General features: G+C 34.4%; 1 protein-coding gene across 1 annotated transcript in view; it reads left to right on the top strand.

Moving 5' to 3' along the window:
- The window catches only part of WDR72 (WD repeat domain 72), a 97,396-nt gene that overhangs the window by 38,562 nt on the left and 35,286 nt on the right, over positions 1-23,548 (top strand). The window contains exons 15-18 of the mRNA XM_072345101.1: positions 6,695-7,515; positions 11,525-11,616; positions 13,740-13,822; positions 20,032-20,208. Coding sequence (XP_072201202.1) covers positions 6,695-7,515; positions 11,525-11,616; positions 13,740-13,822; positions 20,032-20,208 — 1,173 coding nt within the window. The remainder of the gene's footprint in view (positions 1-6,694; positions 7,516-11,524; positions 11,617-13,739; positions 13,823-20,031; positions 20,209-23,548) is intronic.

Here is a 23,548-nt window from a genome sequence, read left to right as displayed (position 1 = left end):
TAATTTTCAACAATGAATCTAGTTAAGTTCGTATTACCTTTGTTACTTAAGGTTTTTGAAATTAACAATGCAGATTTCTGATGTGATTTAGCTGGAAAGATTATTCAGTGTCATTAATGAACAAGGTTATTTACATATAATTTAAACTTATTACCAGTTTTTCAGACATGACTATCAACTTTGCTTTCTCTTTAAGTGTTGTGTGACTTAAATTTGGTGTACTGATTGAGAGCGCTTTTTAAATGCTTAAGATCAGGGAATTTGAAGTTAAGGTCCAAACTCTATTTGAGTGTTCTACAATATCTATCTGTTTTAGTATTCCTTCACTGTATGATCTGTTGGAATATTTGGTATATATTAGTCACAGTAAAACGATGGATTAAATTTTCATTAATCATTAAGCTTTATATATTCAGTAGTAACTTCATGATAACTAGCTATGAAGGCTGTATCAAGCCTTTAGTTTTATATGTTGAAGCTACAAATATTTTGTAGTTGGCAAGTATTGTATTCATAGTATGAATTTAAGAAATGCTATTTGTAATCTGAGGGTTGTTTTTTTGGCGAAACTTGAATGCAATATTTTATGTTCATAAACTAGTTTGAAGCCCCAAACACAATTTCATTTATCTTTATATTCTAAGCTTTATAGAATCTGCAAAAGTGTCCATCTGTTCAGCTGAGATTGCTTCAAATAGTGAGTGGTCAGAGAGACTTAGATGATAAAGGTCAAAGGAGCCTCTTGACCCTGTGATACTTGCTAAAGCAATTGGAGCATAGGGACTGATATACAGTTAGATATAGCTTGCTAACGCAATCTCCACTTTAATTGGTAATGATAGCAGGAATACACAGTAAAGTCATTGCTGAAAGAAAACAAAAAGTATCCAATATAGTAATTTATTACCAGTCAGTGGGTTTCACGCATAGGTTGTTTTACCCCTGCAGTGGTCAGAGAAAGCAAAAAGGTACTCTAACACTTAACTGAAAATGGATGCCCTGCTGCTATCAGAGATGCATGGTGGTCAAATGATTGCCTGTGCCATTAGCTTGGTAATGTTTTCTCTATTGTAAACTCAGCTCCCCATGTTCTTCCTGTGCATCAGCTGCAGATTGAAGGCTTTCTCGTTTGTCTTCTATTTGTGCTGCCAATCATCAAGCTGCTGTCCACCAAGCACATTTCAAGGAGGCAATTTTTTTATTTTTTTTTTTTACTACTATCGACTACCATCTCCAGCAGCCCAGGGCTCAGAGGATTTAGAAATGAATTTAATGCTTTAATTTGTACTGTGCCAGCCATTTTGTACGTTTTTAGAATGTATTTTTCTTTGAGACAATTCTGTGAGAATTCCACATTTCCTGTTTTGCAAAACTGTAAAAGATTGCACCTGCAAACATGCCCCTGGAACATAGTTGTTTCTCTAATGTATACTACCTACTTTGCTCTGAAAGTAGGACTTCCTATTTATTTCTGTGGAAACTGCAACAGTTGCAAAGAGAACTGTAACACTATTTTAACCACTTCTCAGCTCCAAAACTATTTTTTCAGGCATTAACCATGCATTTTTACCAGTGATGAGCAAAAATATGCATGCTGTGCTCATAAAAATCTGTGCCAGTGGAGGTGACTCACTATCACCATGCTGAAATGCACTACTCATCACCTCACTGTGCTCACATCCACTGGTTGGTCTCCAGAAATATTAAATAAGCATCAATGAATGTCTATGGGTACTACTTTTTCCACATGGAGGAAAAATGTTTTGCTTTATCTGCACTTCCATGTCAGGCACCATTGAGTTAGGCTGCCTCTCTGCTGCCATCTTTCACATGGAAGCAACATGTAATGGAACGTTGGTGGGAAGGTCCAACCTCTGCTGCCATACCACCAACATCCAACTCTGATGTCATGGGCCAACATAATAAAATAGGAGGCATTACTTTCAGAGCATTCATTGTATATGTAATTAATCTTATTTAAAAGATCAAAGAGAGAAGATCTATGAAGATGAAGTCATTTATTAAGCTATTCCATATTCTGTTTTTAAAATGACAAAAATAACAAATGACATCAGAAAGGAAGTAACATTTGTTTCTTCCTGCTATCAGGGACTAAATATCATGGAGAACAGAGTAGAGCTATCCTTTCAGTACAAGTGGATTTTTAAGATCCACTTTTGTGGATCCACTTCCACTTTTGTTTACAGATTGTCTTCCTTGAATACACTTAAATAAGATGATGATATTTGGTAAATTTGCAATTTCGTTTCAATGATTATATTTAATATGGGATTGTTTATTCTTTAAAAGTGGAATTCTCGCTCCTCTGATGCAGATTTTATCATGGACTTCAAATGCTCTGTTTTATTGGGTTAGTGTTAGTGGTCTATTTTGATTGTATATGCTGATGACTGTGAAAATACCAAAGTTTAAATCTGCCGAGAAAAATAAAACAACAAAACAAACAAACAAAAATCCTCAGGATTCATGGAAATTATACGTTGCTCTTCCAAAAATCAGAAGCAGCACGGCTCATCTTAAACAAATCTTTCTTCTGACAGTACTTTGAAAAATCACAACCACCTGCACACAGAATTCCACCTGCAAACTGAATTCTATTTTTGTGCAGTGGGGGATGGAGGGGAAGTAGAGAAGGAATGAGGGAACTGGTATTTCTCATCAGATTAGCTCACATTTGTATTATTGATTCACGTTGCAGGCACTGGGAAATTTGGGGTCTGTTTGTCTGTTATATGTTATGTTTTATATAAAAATAAGTACAGTGGGATAAAGACCAAAAGTATTTAAGAATTGCATTTAATACTTTCAGGCATGCTTTTGTGTAAAAGTTGATACCACCCACGCTGTGAGAACTATTCCTTTTAGTGGTATTAAACTGACCTCTAAGTGTATTTTGAGCCTGGTTTGCCTTACAAAGTCTACTTTGCCACTTTATTTCTTTTATGTAAAATGAATGCCAAGACCATTGTTGTCCAATGTATTTTTAGCACAAAACTTTTTATTTATTTATTTATTTATTTTTTAAAGTGCATCTGGTGAAGAAAACTGGAGTGCATAAAAAGTACACAAGGAGCTGAAACAATACAGAGTCACTGCCAGCTAATGGACGTGTGTATTTTAAGTGGAACAGTGTTCCAAGATTAAGGAGGATCCCAGTGGGAAAGGACCTTTAGAGAAAAGGCAGCTAGATAAAATAACATTGGACTTGTACTTCCCATGAATGTTTTGTAATGTTCACACCTTTAACTTTGTAAAGATAGCATTGATGTATTTTGAAGCTATGGAGAAGGCAGCCCCACACCCCACAGATGAGGAACAATCCTTTCCTGGGCGCTAAGGTGATTTGGTAAAGATCTGTAAAGGGAAAAGGAGGGATGTATAAGAATGATCTTCCAAAAGCAGGAAGGGATTTCATGTCAGAAGAAATGAGAGATTCTGCAGTTTGTTGCGTCGGCTGTGTCCTGGCTATAATATCTTCAGCAGCAAATTAGGGATCTATTATGTTATAGTTTCTGTGCATAGAATATAACTTGCCATTTCAAAGCCATCATGAATCCCTGTTCTTTCTCAGATAAGGAAAGCTGTGGATCAGTCAGAGATTACACTCAACAGATTCATGAGTCTGGATATCATTTTGGTCTGTAGCCATGCTTCTTTATAAGCTCACAGGTGAAGGCTCAAAGGGAGCATTCTCAATGAATGCAAGCTCCTCCTAGAAGCAAAATGTTCTGAATTCCAATTGCTAGCGTGAATATCATCAACATGAAAGGCTATATTTTCCTTGAACAAGGGGTGTCTGGCCTCACTACTGAACCTTAGTATCATACATTGCTGGTTTGCATGGTGGTGTCAAGACTCTTTTACACTAAGATTTGGGAATGCTTAAAATAAGATTTAAGAAGTCTGTAAAAGCTTCATTTGGTACTTTGTTTGCGATTTTTTTTAGGGACTAGGAAACATTTTAGCTGAAACAGCTGATAGTGCTTTTGGAACAGTTCATGCTGGCACCATTTTCAAATGAAAATGAAGTACTTGCTACTTCTTATTTTTAGACTTAAAAAATGGGTTAGCTTTGTTATGACAATGAAAATGGTTTTAGCTTTCTGTTTCAGTTTTTAGATTTCATGAAAATGGGATGGATGTTTTTATCAATAAAGTCATCTTTCTTGACTGATACAGATATCCTTCAGATAGATTTCTTAAACTTATTGCTAGTGATGCAGAAGGAGAGCGTATGCAGATAATTCTTATAAATGAAGTACAGTGGTGTGTCTGAATGTTCATAATTATTTTGGAGTCACGCACTTCAACAGTGATGAAAAGGACAAAAGCTAGGTTTTGAAATCTAGATCAAGTTATTAAAACCGTGAAAAGCTTTCTCCCTACAATAGTTGTCAGAAGACTGTTAAAAGTAATCTTCCTAATTGCTAATAATGGAAGTAGATGGAAGAAAGTTGGTGTATTCATCAGTGAAGAGTCAGAAGGTAGGCTATGCCAAAGTAAAATTTTTATTTAGCGAAGGTGAATTAGAAAAAGAGGAGATCTCTGTACTGTCCTTTGAAAACAGTGAGTGTCAAAATCTGTGGATTATGCTTTGTAGTACAACATAGAGTGGTCATTTAACTTGCAGAACTGAAAGAAGTCTTTGTTATTATTGGAAGATTTTTTTAATGTAATAATTTGAAATTCATTTGGAGAATAAAGCTGGAATGACTTGATATTTGGATATAGAATGTGATCACATGAACCCAGGATTGTCTTTCAGAATCTAAATGAAACTCCATTGAAAAAAAATGGTGAAAAAACAAACAAACAAACAAAAAAAAAAGCAAGAGCCCTGTGCTGACCAGAGGGAGACCTCTAAGTTAGACCACATGGCTCAGAGGCAGTCCATTCTTTGTTATTGCTACTGTTAGCCTACTTTCTGATGCTGAGTTATTAAACTCTTCATGTGTTTATAATAACAATAATAATAATTAATGGCAGTACCTATCTGTAGCCAGTAAAAATAGTTTTGTAAAATATTTCTGGAACTTTAACAAATACACCATTCAGAATGTAAATAACTTAATCTGCTTTTCAATAACCATCATCAGATGCTATTCCCAGCACTCAAGTTCATAGTTATTTTTATGGGCTTCCTTCCATTTTCTGTCATCTTATGTTAGAGAGAATAGCTTGTCCATATGTCCTAAATAGTGTTTTATGTTTGTAGCTTTAGATGTCCACCTGCTTTCACTGAAATTAAATGCCTATCGCAGAGAGCTAAGATAACTTGGTAGATGCTTTTAGGATCAATGTCAATAAGCTTTCGAATTGCCAATAAACATTTATTGTGACCTCACGCCCAGTAGCATCACCAGATTCCTCAACAAACTGACACTGTCAAAATGTTTTCTTGATTGAGTGGTGATTTTTCCTAAAAGCTTCTAAATATGAATCAACATAATATGTGTATAAAACAGACAGAAGGGTACAAATCTTCTATTTATTTCAGAACTAGTTTGTGTATTCCAGTGTGTACTTCACATGGAATTCTACCTCAGTATTAGGAAACAGTAAAATTAAAGATGGAAAATAATCCTAATGCTTAACTACAATTTTTTTTTTTTTTTTTTAAAGGGAAGGGATAGGGGGGAAAAAGAGACATGAACGTGCTGCTATAACCCCTTGTTTAACTAAGCATCTCCATGGGGAGGCTTAATGTTTTGTATTTAGAGGGTGTTTTCATCTGTTGTTAATATCATTCACTAATTAAGGGAATATCAGATCATTTTATTACCCAAAACTAAATAGTCAAATAACTTGTTGAGTAAATAGGGTCGAAAGTTTTGTTTATTTGTGGTTGTTTTTTTTTGTTTGTTTGTTTTTTGTTTGTTTGTTTTTTGTTTTTTAAATTTGTTTCTTGTAACAGATTTGAAGCTATTAAACCTACAAAAGTTGTTTGCAGTGTAAAAGGAGTTATGAAAAGAGTACTCTCAAATGCAGTGGTGATTAACAACTTTTAAAAACTAAATTTAGCTGTCAATTTGTCTATTTTAACTAATATCTGATGGTTTATTTTAAGATTCAGCTCATGCACGTAGCAGAAACAGTTCTTAATTTGCACTAGTAGAGTATTTCTGATTATGGCTTTGTGCAGGACAGTAAAAGCGTAAAGATATAAGTGCTTAAAGAAAAATGTAGAGGAATCAAAATGAAGTTTATACTCCTGTCTGCCGTTTCCTGAAGTTAGAGGTGTTTCTCTAACAAATAAATCAGGATTCTGGTAGCCACTTTGTTACCATCTCACTTTAACACTCTGTGATCCACTTGGTACATTCAGAAAGTGCCCTGAGTCCCAATGATTCCTGTGAACTAAAGCAGCTTTTTTTCTATAAAAGCATCTGGAGCACATCTCAATAAATAAATATCTGTATTTTATCTCTGCAATGAAAATGTATTGGACTATTCTGTATTTCAAAGCTGATAGAGAATCTTGTTTACAATATTTAAAAGCGTGTCACTTTGCATAAACTATTTAAAAGAAAAATCTTGTTTTGAAGTAACAAGTGGAGAAATGCAATTAAATTGAACTTAATGGGGGACTTAATGGATTTAGCCTATTCCTTGTACAACTATGCTGATATCTACAAAATACCATGGATTTGTTTGAATGCTATTTTTCTTTCAGGTAATGGATAACAGCCTTATTCAACAGCCCTTCGCTGTTTTACCAGTTAAGACAAAATGGAACAATGCAAACTTTCATGTTCTCTTATTTGATCTGGAAAAACTTGTGGATCTTCTGCTGTCATCTCAACCCTGTGGACTGAAGTCATCAAATTCATTCCACAACTATGACGCTCTAGAAAGAGCCAAAAGTACCACTGAGAAAAGAGCACTGACATTAAAAAGAAATAAAACTCCTGGGTTCACATTGTCGGTGGATGGACAAGTAGATACTGTTTGTGCAAACCAGGCCAATAGAGATTCTAACACAATTAGACCTTTGGAAGAAAGTGGTGGCATAAAAAGACAGAAAAAAATGAAGAGTTCACGAAAGACTAAAGTGCAGCCATCAGGAAACATCGACGTGAACATCACCACAGATACAGCTAAACTGCTTTTGTCATGTCTCTTACCCTGGGGTGTAAATAAAGAAGTAGATAATCTTTGTGTTGGGCAATTAGATATCTTAAGGCTGCAGAGTCCGGTTGCTTTTGGACTTGTATCAAATGAAAGCCACCTCTCACTGACGTTGCCAGGATGGAAATGTACTGATGGCAGAGTGCTAGAAGAACACACTGTGAGCAACTTGTTTTCAAAAAGAGTGCTTGATTTATCAAACCAGTACCTTGCTGCAACTGAAGGACATGCTGCTGAGAAAGATGGAGCAGGGAATAATGTTTACAGAGCAAAGGGAGCAGAAATATTTTTTTTCTTATTAAGCAGAATAGTTTTAATCAACAGAGTTTTTAACATGCCTTCAGCAGATGCAAGTCAAATTGAAAGGTAAGAAAATATTTTCCTCCTTAACAGTAAGTTGCCTTCTTTTTCTAGAGCTTTGTTTTATAGCATGCTCTTTAAATGAAAAGAGGTTGCAAGAAAGTTAAGTATCTGCTTTTCTACTTAGCTGATGAGTAAAGTTGTTTCAGCTGAACAAGAATTACAGCTTTCCAACTTCTCATCCCGTCTTTTCAGTGAGAATCCTTTTTCTAAGAGTTTAAGGAGAACAATGAGGTCTCCTAAGACATATTTGGGTTTTTAAAAGAAAAATCACATTTGCGCTGTGTTAACTTTCAGTTCCTGTAAGCAACATACTTAACCTGTCTTCACATATAAACAAAGGGTGAGCCAAAAACCATCTGTCCTAGTTATCCTATCTGAAGTAACGCCCTCATGTTATAAGAACCGTCCCAGATAGCATTTATTACTCAAAACAAAATTATTGACTAAATGCTTTTTTCCGCATTCAGGGCGGGGAAGAAATAGTGTACTCAATGTTATTTGACACAGCCAAATAGAGCATAGTAATCAGGCAATGGATATTGTCTGTCCACAGACTGTTGTCATTCAGCAAACCTATGTTGGTCTGTATTTAGTATTTTCGGGACAATTAACTTCAGTGTGTTGATGCTGTAGCCTAGAGGCAAGAGGAAGAACAAAAAATATTGATCCTTGTGCTGCAAAGGACTGTGCATCTTCCACAAAGCTGTAGGCATTCAAGATGCCTGAGGAGATATGCAAGATCTTACAAGACAAACATGCATTTCTCAGTTGCTTTTCTTGCTTATTTTATTGTCTGCTGGTCCATACTCAATGCAAGATGTTACACAAAATGATGTTTCCAAGATTTCAGACTGGACTTTAATTTCTTTTTATACAAACAAAATTTATGTTTGCAATTTGTTGTACAGTACTCTGGCAGACATGTAGAAGTATAGGAACATTTTAGATTTGGACATTTATGCAGACATAGACTCTGGATTTGGAACATCTCTTCCCTAAAATTATGGAAACTGTATGGAAAAAAATTCAGAATTTATTTTGTGAAAACAGTAAAATATATTTGAAAGCCCTCTCCAGGAAATCTAAATCCATGACATCCAGGGTTCATTGTAGAAACAGGCAATTTCTTTGTACAATATGAAGAAAACTTATCACAATCTACAGTTTAAAGAAGTTATTAATTTTATTTAATGTGCAAAATGCTTTACTTAGGATTTTGACATGGTTTGATTTTGGTTGTCTAAATTCTCTGTGGTTGTACAGCATTCCCGTTTATCGTATTTTTGCTCTCTTATAGCTAAGTTTCAGTTTGATGCTGTTTGTGATGCTCTCACTTGGGATGTTGCTTCCCAATGGCCTCATCTGAATAAGAGGCTCTTGAGTTTCTCCCTGTGTTGTGTTGTTTTTGTTGTTGTTGTTGTTTTTGCTGTTGTTTTTTTTTTTTAATGTATGTATATCTTTAAGCTTTATATTTTTCTCTTGCTCTCTGCAGCAAGAATAGCATGTGCTGCAAGTCTGGGTAGAAATAACATGCCTCTTTTTGCTCTCTCTGTACTAGCACACTCTTAGTAAGTTTTGAGGCTATTCTGTCTTTATTCTTTATCTCTTACACTTCCGGAAAATAAACTGAGAAGAAGCCTCTCGTTTGCTTTTGGGTTTTTTTCCTAGTATAGAAAGATAGCAATCATTTTCAGGGAACTAGATCAGGACTAGACTGTGTGAGCTGAATCAACACAGACCTGAAAGGTTCTAGTCACCTGGCCTTTTCCTCTGTGCTGCTGATGACAAAGTATTTTTCTCATCATGGCTCTCTCTTCAGACTGTATTTTTTTCCCATATATTCCAAAAACTGTTTCAAAATGTTAGATATGTGATCAGTAAGTTTCCCCTTTTTTGTGTGTGTGTTTGTCCCCTAATTCTAAACATAAGCATGAATAGGACTATTTATTTAACATGATATTGAGATTCAGCTTTCATTTAACTTTTTCCTCTATGATCTGTCTGCGTTATCACAATCTATGTAAATTTATTCTTTAAATCTTTCTGTGTGATTTATCCTTTTTCCTTGTTCGTTTTGTATTTGAGATTGAAATGAGCTGTTTTTCCTGAGTTGTGCTATAATAATGTAGATTGCCTATTTAAGAGTTTGAAAGAAACTAAGAACGTGTGACTTTATACAGTTTGCATTCTACAAGTACAGTAAGTAGCCACATGTGCTTGAGCAGTTAATTCAGCTAAAACTACTGCATGCTCAAGGGAAAAACTAAATATTGAATTCTTATTTGCTGCAGCAATTACTCAACAAGTTAGTAAGATGTTTTATGATGCTTGCAAGGGTCCTGGTCTACTAATTATTACTGCGGTAAAACAACACTTAGTAGCTCAGTTACTAATATGGATGATAAAATGCAATTTCATTTTCTTTCAGTAGGGTTCTTCTACCTTTTCAGTATTTTCTTTTTCAGAGGCATATAACTTTCCAGCCTGTGGAAGTTTTCTCTTGGCAAATGAGTACTAGTCCAAGAAACGTGAAGCTTTATAACCGTAACATTCAGAGCAGGGTAAAAACGTTTGCACAGATTAGCCAGTGAATAATACCTAATATTTGTGTGGCTGGTATTCAAATTCCTGCCCAATTTCATGTTAAATAATGGACCAGCATGTTTATTTCTTGCAGTGTAGCGGGATGCCTAGGTACATTGCTACTACAAAACTACTATGGTCTTGTGGTTTCAGATTTTTAGAATCTAACCTTCTTCTGCTAATGCTGTTTCTCTTTGCATATGGCACTGCAATATTCACTGGGCTACAGGGAGAATGATTCTATTGACAGGCAATTGTGCCTCGATCCAGTGAATACAATAATAAAACTTAAATCTCTTTGGCATATCTGATTTTGTTTCCTACAGGAGAGTGATTTTCTTTTCTGTTAAATAAATACACTTTTAATCTGGAGAATCAGAACTGGAAAAATGCAGTTGATATACTGTTGGGTATTCTCGGATAAAAATAATCATATTTTGAGCAGAAATCCAGTCTTTGTCAGCATGTGTATGTGTGTATATTTCTGTGTAAACTGTGAGTTTGACAGTTCAGCACCCTCAGTGAACATGGGTTGAAGAATTCTTGACTAGCTGTTGTTTTCAATCAGTAATTTTGAGGATGTAGTATAGCTGTGAACTCTTATCCACCAGACTGCATGAATTAAATTGCTGGGATCTGAAAATAATGAATGGTGAATTGCATGTTTTGAGCATACTATCAAACAGTATTAAGCTGTTTTAAAAACAAACACAAATATGAGTGGATTTCAATGGGGTTTGAAGAGTTTACAAAACAAACAGTCCATAATCCAAAAAAGAAAGAAGTATGAAAAGCATGATTTTGGAAAAACTTGGAGATGAGTCTATAAACTATTACTTGTGAAGATGTTTTTGAATCTGCAATTTGAGCATAGTTGTGAAAATAAAGGAACTGGCATTAAAATATCATATTAAAAAAAGTGGGATATAAAAAGGAAAAAGCTATCAGAAGAAGAAGTTTTTCTCATGGTGCATTTTGATATCTGTATCTACAACTTAGTGCTCAAGTTGACAGTTTTCTGAGTTTAGTTTCACAAAGCTTTAGTAACATTACAACTTAGTAGTTGGTTTTGAAAGGTGAAATACTTTTAAATGGTGCAACTTCAGAGTCACTACAGAAAAGCATTTAAAACATAGTCTAAAATAGTGTAGCTTTTCCCTTCCTTTCTTCTCATTCTTTTTCTTCAGGGGTTACATTCCTGATTTAGTCAGAGACAAGTACTGAAGGGTTTTGGCAAAGAGATATTCATATACATGTTATTCTCCCAAATCCCAAGTATTACAATCATACTCTAAACCCCCTGTGGCAGGGGGTTGGAACTTATAATCCTTGAGATCCCCTCCACTCCATGATTCTATGAATATTTACCTTTAATCGAACACAGAATTTTTGTATGTTCAGATTTTATTTAAGTTTCATATTCTTTCAGCCTACAGCAAACAGAATCTGTACACAACATATGGCAAAACATGGAAGCTGCCATATCTTCATTTCCCAGTTTTTATGGAGAGTTACCACGCAGTAAGTATATAGAAGTGTGTCAATATTAGCTTTTAATGTTGTTATATTTTCATACAGTTCATGGCTAAAATATATTGCTTAACTTCAAAACTGAAAATACATATGTATTCTTTAGTTCCAAGGATATTGTTTATAAATAAATTGTATTAATCTGTTGTTTTCTTCTGTGATTATCATTTTTATGTACAAAAGCTGATATGTCTAAGGAAATATTTTTTGTGGTGGCAGGACGTTTTGGCTGAGTTTCTAAAGACGTTTTTTAGCTATCTGAAAAACTGACATGTAATTAAATGGTCATCTTCACCCTCCCCCATCTCCCTCAACTCTGTTACATGCCCACCCTGCAATATATACAACCCTTCAAGCAAACTGTTGCCTTAGTAATACGAGGGTTATCTTGACTGTTCAATAATGCCCTTAGACTTTTGGCTTAAGGCAGAATAAAGTAATCTCTTCATGCTAATGTCCCATAGGCAGTCATTCACCAGTCTTGGCTTGCAGAGCACAGTAAATTTGTTCTTACAACAGTGAACCAAAGAATAGAAGTTGGAATATAGATTGTTGACAATATGTTACCTAGCAGATAGTATTCCTATTATAGGTTAAGTCCTGTCTAAACTGCTAACACAAACTCTTTTAAGTGAAAACTTGACCTTCTGGTATGTAAATAAGCTTTGAAAACCCCATCTAAATCAGCTTTTATTGTATCTTTCATTCTTTCTTATATGTGCTGTAATTATTACATGGTGTAACTTGTCGTGATAGCAAAAACGCTTACTGGAAGAAAGAATGAAGAAGCTAAGGGATAATAAAAAGTAAATGGATAAATTGCACAGAAATAGAGATTACTAAAATGTTAATGACAGAAATTGTTCTACTGCTACCTAAAACTCTGAGGGTAATCTAACTTATAGTTCACGTTTCTTGTTTCATACATTTGTTTGGATTTAAGAATTAAAGTTTTCATCAAGACTTGTGGATAACACAGATATTTTAGGAGTGACAGCTTTCTCCTGATATCTGTGGCATTTCTGTATATATTTACAGCTGTAAAGAGTGATAGGAAGAATGTCACATTAGAGCAGGACCCTTTAATGTATTTTTATATACTCAGACGTAAAACTGAAGTCTGCTTGGATAAGAACAGAGGATAAGGTTGGATAGGATTCTATGTTTCTTGTTCTCTTTTTCAATCACAGGCATGCTTGCTGAAAGGTCATTTTATGTTTACAACAGAGTGGCTTCAAGTTAGCTCTTCTATCAGCTAGTGAGAACCATCTCAGTGAATGGATGGCTGTGTTGTGGGTTTGGGTTGCTTGTAAATATTGGTGTTGCTTTAATGCTTACAGTTGCCCCCAAAAAATCAGTTTCCTGTTCTCAAGACATTATATTGTACTGGCATTCAGATATTAATGTGTGGATTCAAATAATGGTACAACTTATTTGCTTGACTTATGCCTAGCAAGGAACCTCATGGCAAAGTACTGAAATGTGTGACGTTTATCTGTTGAAGTCCATTTGAGCCCGTTTTGCTTTCTTATTGTGCACGTACAAGGATCAAATGAGTAGAATTACATTTTTTCCTACTAAGTTATTGTAGGTATGATTCTTCTTCTACATTTGGTTGATTTTTGTCTAATTTTAAAAAAGATTTTCAGTTCTTTCATACTTATCATTGTCCTATGTGAAATATAGCCTAGAAACTTTGAATTTAATTTGTTTGAAGGATCTTGGTACAAGAGCACAAAACGAACTTTGAAATGCTCAAAGATTTGCTAGGCACAAAGCAAAAATTCTTAGGTTTGCATAAACTTGCGTGCCTGTATAGATCTCCTCTAAAATAATCATTCGATTGTACATAGCATAGGCAATAACTTTTAGAAGTCACGATGGGAATCATATCTTTGAAAATAATTAGACCACTGTAAACAAAATGGACCGATATGATGTTGGATGAGAATAAATGTATGCATGCCTTATGTTATGAGATTAAAATGTGTTCTGAGAAATTATTTTTGCTGAGTTATTACATTGCTGAAGAGAAAAATTCAAAATGTAAAATATCTTTCTTTCTGTGAACTCCTGCGTATTCTGTCAGTTCATAAATTACATGTGTTTTTCAGATAAAAGTAGACGTCGTTCCTCTGATTCTGGGAATGCTTCACTGCTGAAACTCATTTCTTGTTGGAATGACCAATCTATAAAGGTGGGAAATAGTCTCTGCTAATTACAATAATGAAATCTTTAGGAAATATTGACCTTATTTTAGTATTTGGAATCTTTCTTATGGTACAATTGTTAATAATTTAAGGTAAAAATATCACATAATTCATACTATTAGTATCTTTAAAAATCAGATTATTTCAGTATGGGATATGCCACTACTGAAACTATCTTGCATTTCTGCATCTGTTTAAATATGAGAAAGCAGCTGTTCTTTAATCTGAATGAATAGTAATTATCAAGCAAAGCATGCTTAATGATATTTTATCTTGTTCACAGCATGTTTTAGAGATGAATTACTTGTTCTTTGATGGCTAGATGTAACTTACATAAATAAAGGCTATAATAAGGGCAACATCGTATATTAATGTATTATGCAGGAAACAGAAAATGCATTCTTAAAGGAACATAAAATTATCCCATATCCTTACTCATTATAACACTCCTCAGGAATGAGCTGAAAAACATTGTAAGTTATAGGTTTCCAGGTCAGTTAATGCTGTGTCAGTGAAAGCTCGTGTTAGTGAGAAATCCTATATATGTAGAGATAAACTGTTTTTTCCTGAGAATTCACTAGGAACTGTGAAGTAGTCTGAAGAGTGAAATCTAGAAATCATTTTTTTAATTTTGGAAATATGCATTTAAAACAAACAAACAAACAACAACAACAACAAAAAACAACAGCAAAAACTGTAGTAGCTTGAGTCAGTTAATGTTCAGAATTAGGAAACTGAAGACATGGTACTGCATCCACAAGGGATTTTACTCTAGAAAAGGGAAATAACTGTAAAAGGTCTATTTTTATGATGCTACTTTTAAAATTGACTGCAACTCTTCACTGTATTTCAAGTGAGTGAGTATTTTCCAGAGCTGATGCTTTGGGAAGGCACCATGGTGGTAGTTCTGTGTTCTGTTACAGAAAGACTAATGGTTTCTGTCAATTTATCCAGTTGAATTCAACATTTTATCAGTTATTAATATCTTCATTATCTACACATCTTGCATATTATCTCAGCATTCTTCCCTCACAAACTGCCCCCACTTCTCTTACAGTAGTTTTGTTTGTTTGTTTTTTTTCTTCTTCTTCTTTTTTTTTTTTTTTTTAAATGAAAAAAAAAATAATAACTTCATCTCTATAGCTGCAATTGTCATGTGAAATCCTTTTAATCCCTTGCTGGCCTGACCAGCTGCTAAAACTCTTTATGGAGTAGAGTTGTACAGTCATGAAAGTTGCACTTGCAGCATATCTGATTATGCAAGATTTATGTATTTATATTTTCCAGTGAACTTAGTGTCTGATCAATTTATACAATGCTAATGGTCTTATCTGCCAAAAGAGATTAGTCTGCAGGAAGATAAGGTTTGGAACAAGCTACCTCATATCTTTTTCTTCTGAAAATATTTTATATCTAGTGAAATTGTGAAGTACTGCAAATATCGTGCTATGAACTCTGCCCACATTTTAACATTATTCAGAGGCTGGTTTGTAGCTGCAGTGATTGTTGCAAACCAGCTTTGGAGTGCAGTTTTTTTGTTTGCACTCAGCAATTGTAAATATAATATTCAAAATAATTTGTGTTACCAACAGTTATGAGTATTCAGCTACCCATAAAATGATTGTTCTATTGATAATTGGGTGGCATTTTTAGCCCTCTCTTTATACACAAACAATTTCATTGCCAACCTATAAATCCTGAGCAGCCTGATTAAGAAGTCATGTACATCCACCCCAAGTTATCCTGCTTTAAAGAAAGTGTTTTTGTGTGTGTTTTGTTTTTGTTGTGGAAGATACTGATTCTCAGACATGACTCAAAGGACTTGCCATTTATTGATTCCTCATCTCCTTACTGTACTGTAACAGGTTCTGTGCAAACAAGAAAACTGAAAGAACCTGCTGCAAATGATTGATCATGGCTTTACTGAGTAACTGACTTGTTGAAGCTGAAGGGCCAAGGGAGGTCTTTGTCTTAAACTTTAAAAATGCATGTATTTTTAAAATATTTTTCCAAGATTTTTTCCCCAGTTGATTTTAAAGGAAAGGTCTGCATGCACTTTCCTGTTCTTCAGGTGAAATGTAACATTTTGTTGCCAAGCTCCAACTGTACCCTGAAATTATGCTCACATATGTAGTGTGCACATATATATGAGTATATATATAAAATTACTTACCCTGAAATGCATAATGAGATGGCAGTGATTGTACTTCTGCCCTTAATTGTCTAATTATCTGTCATAATTGTCCTTTCTCTATATTTAAAATAATATTCTACTCTGTTAGCTATTTAGTTATATTTTAATTGTATATACTTTATTATTATATTACTGCAGCTTTGTGAAGCCTTCTTATTTTATGGAGTGCACGTTAAAACAAAATTTCTAGGGAATACTTAGTAAATAATTGAACTGCAGCATACAAGTAGTGCTTTGATGTCGTTTGGTCTAACAGAGATCATAATTTTTTCCACTGGACACTTTCTTTTACAATCATTCCTTTGCTATTCCTAACTCCTTTAAATGATAGATGTTTAAATGCCTCCTGTCTTTGCATGTATGGACAAGGATTTAATTATATGACAGCATGCAAGCAGTCTATCATATCTGTATGGCAATCATCAGTCTATGGGCCCTCAGCAAGTTGCCTCTGTTGTGCATGACACTATCAGGGCACTGTGGTGTAGCACAGTCATATGGAAATATCTGCTTCATCACATTAACTCCAAATACCTTCGTGATCAATAGGAGTCCTGCACCTCGTCTTACTAGTTCAGATCTACCTAGTCATAAGACAAGTCTAATCTTGAAACTGTCCTGTTATATAGCCCCAAGTAATAAGATATTGTTGGAACTTGGCTGTATTAATTCAGAACCAACAACAGAAAAACAGTTTCTATAGCTTCAGTGTATAGCATTTAGGTCCTCATTTGGACGTTCACCGCACCACCTACATCAAGTATTCCTGTTCTTTGGAAGAAACTTTGCACTATCTAATTAGCTAGTCATTTAGCTAGGTAATTCTCCCCTTAAAAAAAACTGATGATGTCATATTTAAATCACTGAATTAATCACATGCATTAGGATTATAGTTGCTTTAGCTCCCCTCTCTCATCTGTGGGAAAAGACAGGCACAGAATAGAAACTATTCAGATTTTGAGAGGATGAATTGTCTCTGGACTTCCTCATCTCTTTTAATTAATTCATGCAAAAAATCTGTACTTTTTTGTTTCAGTTACTTAATTTCTATTAATATCTAAAAGAAGATGGATGAATCTGAAATATTTTACAAAGATTTTTACTTGCAAACATTAAACCACTTCATTTCGAGAATCTCCCTGAGAAGATAGTTTCTTCTCTATTGCTGTTTCTCAAGTTTACAATAATTTCCCTAACGAGCTCTGAATGCATTTGTTTTTACAGCACTTGACTCTTTACCTGCAGCCAACTAGCTACATCATTAGTGTCTACACAATAATAATTCTCTTGATAGTTACTGCCCAGTAGATCCCCTGTATAGCCACACCACTGTGCTTTAGAAGGAAGCAGATAAATTTACGCTCAAAAACTACTCAAAAAATCATTACAGCCAGTGCATTGTAGGTCACAGCTTCTTCTTCCCACCCTTCACCACCTCTCCCTGCTCCTCCCCCCCGGAATATCCGTTCTTGTTATAGGGGCTTTAAATTAGAGGAAAGCAAATTGGGTGCTGCAAGTCTGATGATTTGATCTGTAGGGTTTTGCTCACAGATGTGACTGTTCTGGAGGTATTGGGGAGGCAGCTTCTGGAAGGCTCAACCCTGCAGAGGTTATGGTCTGAGCAATAACCAGGGGTGATGTCTAATGCCTTTTCTCATCAAGCCCAGTCATTATAAAGAGAATAGTAATGCCTGGAAATAATTGATTAGGAGTAGAAAGGAAAGCCAATATAACTTTTCACTTATCTTTCTGAATTGTTCTCTGGTATTGCAGCTGCAGATCCTGATAGTCTGGCAATTGCCTTTTACCCTTGAATATCTCTATTTGTAGTTGGACATACGCTATTTATACTTCATCAGGTATAACCTTAGAGAAGCATAATTTCTGTCGTATTTCACAATCACAGATAATAAAAACACATTAGCCCACAAGATAGCCAATATACATGTAACCCAGAAGTAAGCTAAGTATAGACTGGAAAATGTCAAAGATGACTAAAACTATTAACTTAAATGTGCCTTGTGTTAAAAACAGGTAAACCTTCCGGAGATTTTTAAACTTTGTGATAATGTCAGATGAAGTATATGAATTGCTGGGGAAAACATAGTTGAGAGAACAAAACCAAACGTGAAACCACAGTGAGCCCTGTGGTAATGTGGATTCAACAAAATGATAGACAGGCTGCCTGCAGAGACATACAGGTGCTTCCACAATATCATGTTGTGCCATTTGGAACAGGGTTTTTTTTATTCTACTCTAAGATGTTAGAGGAAATTGCATGTTACAAATGCTGCCTGGGTGGCATACACAACAATGGAATGGATAATGAATATCTGATCCAAATTACTGACAGGTTCTTAGTAGATCAAAAAACATGAAAAATAGATAATGTGCACAATTTTCTTGTGCAACTCCGTCAGAAATATATATATATATATTTATTTTATTTTATTTTACTTTATTTTTTAATTTATTTTTTTTTTGTCTGGAATTTTCCTAAGACAGTGAAAACTTCTCAGGGTTTCAGGCTCTTAATTATTTGAGATATGTTGTAAGAGTCTGATATAAAGTCTGAATCTGTAATCACTAAAGCTCAGTATTTTACAGATGTCAGGAAATGGAAACTGCCCTAGGTTTCCCTAGTAAAATAAAGCACTATTATGACAAGATGAGGGTTTACACTAAGTCATGGTACATAGGGCTGGGTTCATTTGCTGTGAAATTTCACACTGTAGACCTGGCCAGGGTATACTTGTCTATAATAAGATATTTTGTCATGAAGGACACCTAAAGCCTTTGTTCTGCTTGATGATTTGAATTTACAATAGTGGCTAAAACTGTGAATGCTACAACTACCCATGATTTCACTAGATATTATTAGTGAGATGAAACTCCTCCAGGCAGTTAGAGGAAGACTGCGTTTGATTTATTAACATAAATTTGTGTAATATAAAAATTTTTAAAGTTTATATTAGGAATATACTATATTTAACATATTTTCATATGCAACTTAAATTCACATTTATATTGAGATGGGGTAAGCTGTCTTGGAAACTTCAGGTTTTCTCTGTATTTCAGAAATTTTATTGTAGTAGAGAATAACTACCTGTGGGGGTGAGAAACTTTTATCTCCTTTCTGTAGGACATAATAAATAAAAAGAAGGTACACATGCTGCTGTTCTATGCTATGCTGAAATGTAGACTGATCAGGAAATGTAAAAGCTTGGGTCCATTGTAAAAGATCTCAATGTGATTTAGAAATGCTTTAGGCTTTAAAATTTCCCAAGTTCTCCTCAGGCTTCTCTGCTTAAGCAAAAACAAGTAAAAATTATAACTCTGCCATACAGTTTACACACTGTATTATCTTAACACCTGTGTGTGGTGCAATAGGTATCACGTGCTGTTTATAAGCTGCCCATATTTACAGCCGCTTCTTTTGGATAAGAGGTGTTAGTGGGTAATTTTACTCTTTGTACTAGGCAAAAATATGGTATTAACATGGTTAAGCTGGAAGAATAAGAGATTACCACTTATAGCAAAATATTAACAATACTTTTCAGAGAGACTAGGCAAACTTCTAAAAACATCAGGAGGTTCTTATTCAGTCTGTAAAGCACTGTTGCAAACACAGAAACAAATGAGGATATTTTTATTAGATGGTATCACACCACCTGTGCTTCCCTAACATGTACTGCAATGGCCGCCTTGTATCAAAGAGGCAGTAGACTATTGATTCTAGTTTTGAGACTGAGGAAAATGAATGTCTAATTTGTGAACATCAGTTGCTATTCATAACTTGTGTCATTTTACTGCTACCCAGTTAACACTTGTTACTTACATAGAGCCACATGATTATCTCTGTCTAATATATTGGTAGAAGTTGCATTTGTAATGGCATCTGCTTGAACTGTCTTAGTCCGGTATTTGTTTAAAATTGTGAAATACTTAGATAAATTAACTGAATTATCACTATCATCCAATAATAATTTGCATTTATGGCAGATTATTGAGGCAATGCAAGCAGTGCTGTTGGCAGAAGTTCAGAGGACTATGAGAACCTTGAGAAAGACAGAAGTCTGCAGAGAGCCATTGGCTGTAGTAGAGAATGGAAATGGTAAGTTGCAGACAAGGCCAAAGACTGAGAAAGCTGATCAGATGGATTTGCAATATGTTAAAAACTTTGACATATAAGTACTAAATTTATTGGTATATTCCTTTAGCAGAACATGCTCAAAAGAAGTCAGCAGAATGAGTTCACAATACATTATTACTGTGCAAGACAAGTTAACTGGCCTACTCCTGACCCTAACAGGCCTATAGTTTTTTTTAGGGGATTGTTGGGGAGTTAAAGGACTTCTATGTTCTCGACATTAAAGAAGACATAAACAGATAAAGTTTCTTTGCTTATGTAATTTTTTCTTAGAAACATAATGGTGCTGGTATTGTAAATACAATTGAAAATATAGGAAGCAGTGTGCTTGAAATAGGAACTCTGAAACGTCTTTAAAACTTACAAATTTCTTTTCCATGACATCAGTTTAGCACTAAAAATTAATTGCTTGACTTTGTAACATTGAAATCTAGTAGAGAATATTTTATTTTTCTTTTAGAAATAATCTCTCTGCAAGGAGATATCAAATGCATTTTACAATTAGATCATTTCGTTTTACAAGAAGCCAACTATCTGTGACTTTACAATGGTGCTGATGTTTATAGTAAAAAAAAAAAGAAAAAGAAAAAAAAAGACTGAACTAGATTTTTATGAAACTAAACCTTCTTTTCCCCCCTAATCCATTAGCTGAGTCTTAAAATTAAATAGCTTGTAGTTCAGATCCTATCTTAAAAGTGAGCCTTCTCTTGGGAAACTGATTTATAATCTCATTGAATGTGTGTTTCTGTCACAAAAAAATTGTTATATATTTGTTTCTTTCAGGATATTAAAACCAGTACTTGTTTCAGGCAGCAAAACAGTATGGTCTCTGTAAAATTTGCATTGTTGGAATGTAACAAACTGCAGACACTGAGTAATTTCTACATATGAACTTATTCTTTGTTTACACTTGAGATTACTTTGGATCACTTTATTGCTGCGCAGTCTGGGAGAAAACGCATTGTAACTGAAACACCCCAAAATATTAATCACAGTATATAAGCAAGTAATCTTGTTTTAGTTTGTATGGTTTTCTGATTGGCACTGCAAAACTTGCTGATTTTATTAAGAATTTAACAAAATCTTTCAGGATTTTTCATGTGTTAGAGTAAAACTGGTTTGGGGATGTGATTATGTGTAGAAATTGTTTAAAGCCCACTCAGGACTGAGTCCAGTCTGTAATTACTGAGACACATAATTATGTCTGGCTTTACTCATTCATTTGATACATAGGTCATTTTATATCTCACTAAATCTGTATTGATGGGTAGCACAGTAGCAGTCATCTTGTGCAACATGAAGATAAAGGTTAAATATTGTTTCAAGTTTAAGCCATAATTCAAGACCAGGAACATACGCTCTGACCCTTGAGTACAAGTACCTGAATCTTGGTGACCAGAATCACTGTACTGTGTGGAATTTCTGTTTAATTGGAATTAATATATTCCCAAGATTTTTAATGTTGATTTACTCATCACATTCCTACTGAAGTAAACTGAATTTTTATTTAAGATGTCAAATAGAACTTTCAGGATTTGGCATTCTTACCTCTAAAGTTTTTACAGGTTATTGCTCACAGGGCATTAACTGTGTCCTACTATGTTCTCCTGTTTTATTAAAAGGAAATACAAATGCAAACAGCTGTAATTTTTCTGGTACTGTCAGAGATGTGATTATTTGGAGTCAGTTCCAAATATATTGGTAGACTATGGTTCTGTTCATCAGAGAAACTGAAGTTTTATCTGTTTTGTTTTCTTTTTGGTATTTATTTGTAATTCAGAGAAAGTACATTGTACTGATTTCGTCCTGTTTTTTCCTAAACACTGCTGAACTCGTACTAATGATACTACTAATGGTATTGTTTTCCATTGCCAAATTAAGAAGAAATGAATCTGCTATTGTTCTTTTTTTGTCTTTAATTTGCAGTCTTTGATCTTATGGTATACATACGTAGTACATACACAATCATGTGCCAAACTTGTTAGACCAGAGGAAAAATGGCAGAAGTCTCATTCCATTTCATCCAACAGTCCACTGATTGGATACAAGGAAATGAGATAGTCCTTTTTGTAGTTCATTTGAACCCACTGGGCATTCTGCAGTGATTTTTTTCAAGAAGTTCTACAGAAATTGTTTCTTTTCTAATGGGAATCTCAAAACACTTGCAAGGGTAAAAGTTAGAAACTAGCTTCCTTCCCCTTCAGTTGAGTGCTGCGTGTAGGACTGTAAATTCCTTTTAGCTAATGCACTGAGGCAGTTTTCCACTTGCCATCCTTGGATGCCTATTTCTTCTAATGTGTGTAAAGATCCAAAATTATATTATCTGAGACAGTAGTAGAGCATACAGGTTTTTCTGGCATTTTGCCTCAGTTTTTTTGCTAAATGTGGATAAACACGTGAATGTGGATTCAGTTGCATTTTAGGAAAATGGTTTTAATGTATTCTTGTATTTTAAAAAATAATAAATTAATTAAAACAAGTACAAGATGCATGCTTTATTCCTGAATATGGAATATTATTTTAACTGCCTCTTGGATTTGTTAAAAAATTACACTGCTAAGTATTGTTTGCAATGAATTCTAGTTAACACTTAAAAATCCTTAGTTTAAGAAACTAATAATTATTCAGGGTTTTAAGTATGTATATTTGATGCCTATTATCTATAACCTTGTCTTCTGTATGTGATTTTGGAACTTTTTAAACAAATCAATTAAGTAAATATGTTCTTGCAGGAAAAAAAGCAACCTTCTTCTGAAAAAAACCAGCATGAGAGCAGATTCTAAGTTCTAGAATTTAGTGTAAAGTTTTGTCAAGTACTTATCTACAGATAAGGCATTCTGTTTCCTCATTAATGATAAATCAGCATAAGCCAAGATATAACAGCTGCTGTTCACTTGGATATGTGTAGTGACCTGCAGCAGAGGCTTTCATCTTAATTTCAGAACTCAGTCTAGGCACATGCAACTTTTCATGTTAACTTCATGCATGTGTCTTAAGAAATCTTTCTGTATAACAAGTGAATCTTCTTGCTTGCCTGCAAAGTGTTTTTGTTTTGTCAAGAAAGTGCAGATAAGGATAAGGGTTGTTATTCTATCTTTGATACTGTCCTTCATTGTGTCTTCTTCCTGTGGTCTCCTTCTTTTTCATATTAGTGGAGGTAAGGTTTTTTGGCTGTGTATTTAAACAAAGAAAAAAAAAACGGATTGTTGATAAGGTTACTTCTAATGAAAACTTCAGCTTGATTCTCTGATTGCTGAAAAAATGACTGATGTCTTTACACTTCCCTTACTCTGCTAGTTTCACGTTTTGATTTGAACTCTTGATATATCTAATATTCATTCTATAAAACAGTTTTTGCTGTTGCTGAGT

The sequence above is a fragment of the Excalfactoria chinensis genome, chromosome 10, assembly GCF_039878825.1.
Source record: "Excalfactoria chinensis isolate bCotChi1 chromosome 10, bCotChi1.hap2, whole genome shotgun sequence".
Taxonomy (NCBI): domain Eukaryota; kingdom Metazoa; phylum Chordata; class Aves; order Galliformes; family Phasianidae; genus Excalfactoria; species Excalfactoria chinensis.
Note: the sequence above shows the minus strand (reverse complement) of the source record. Positions and strands in the feature narration are given on the sequence as shown.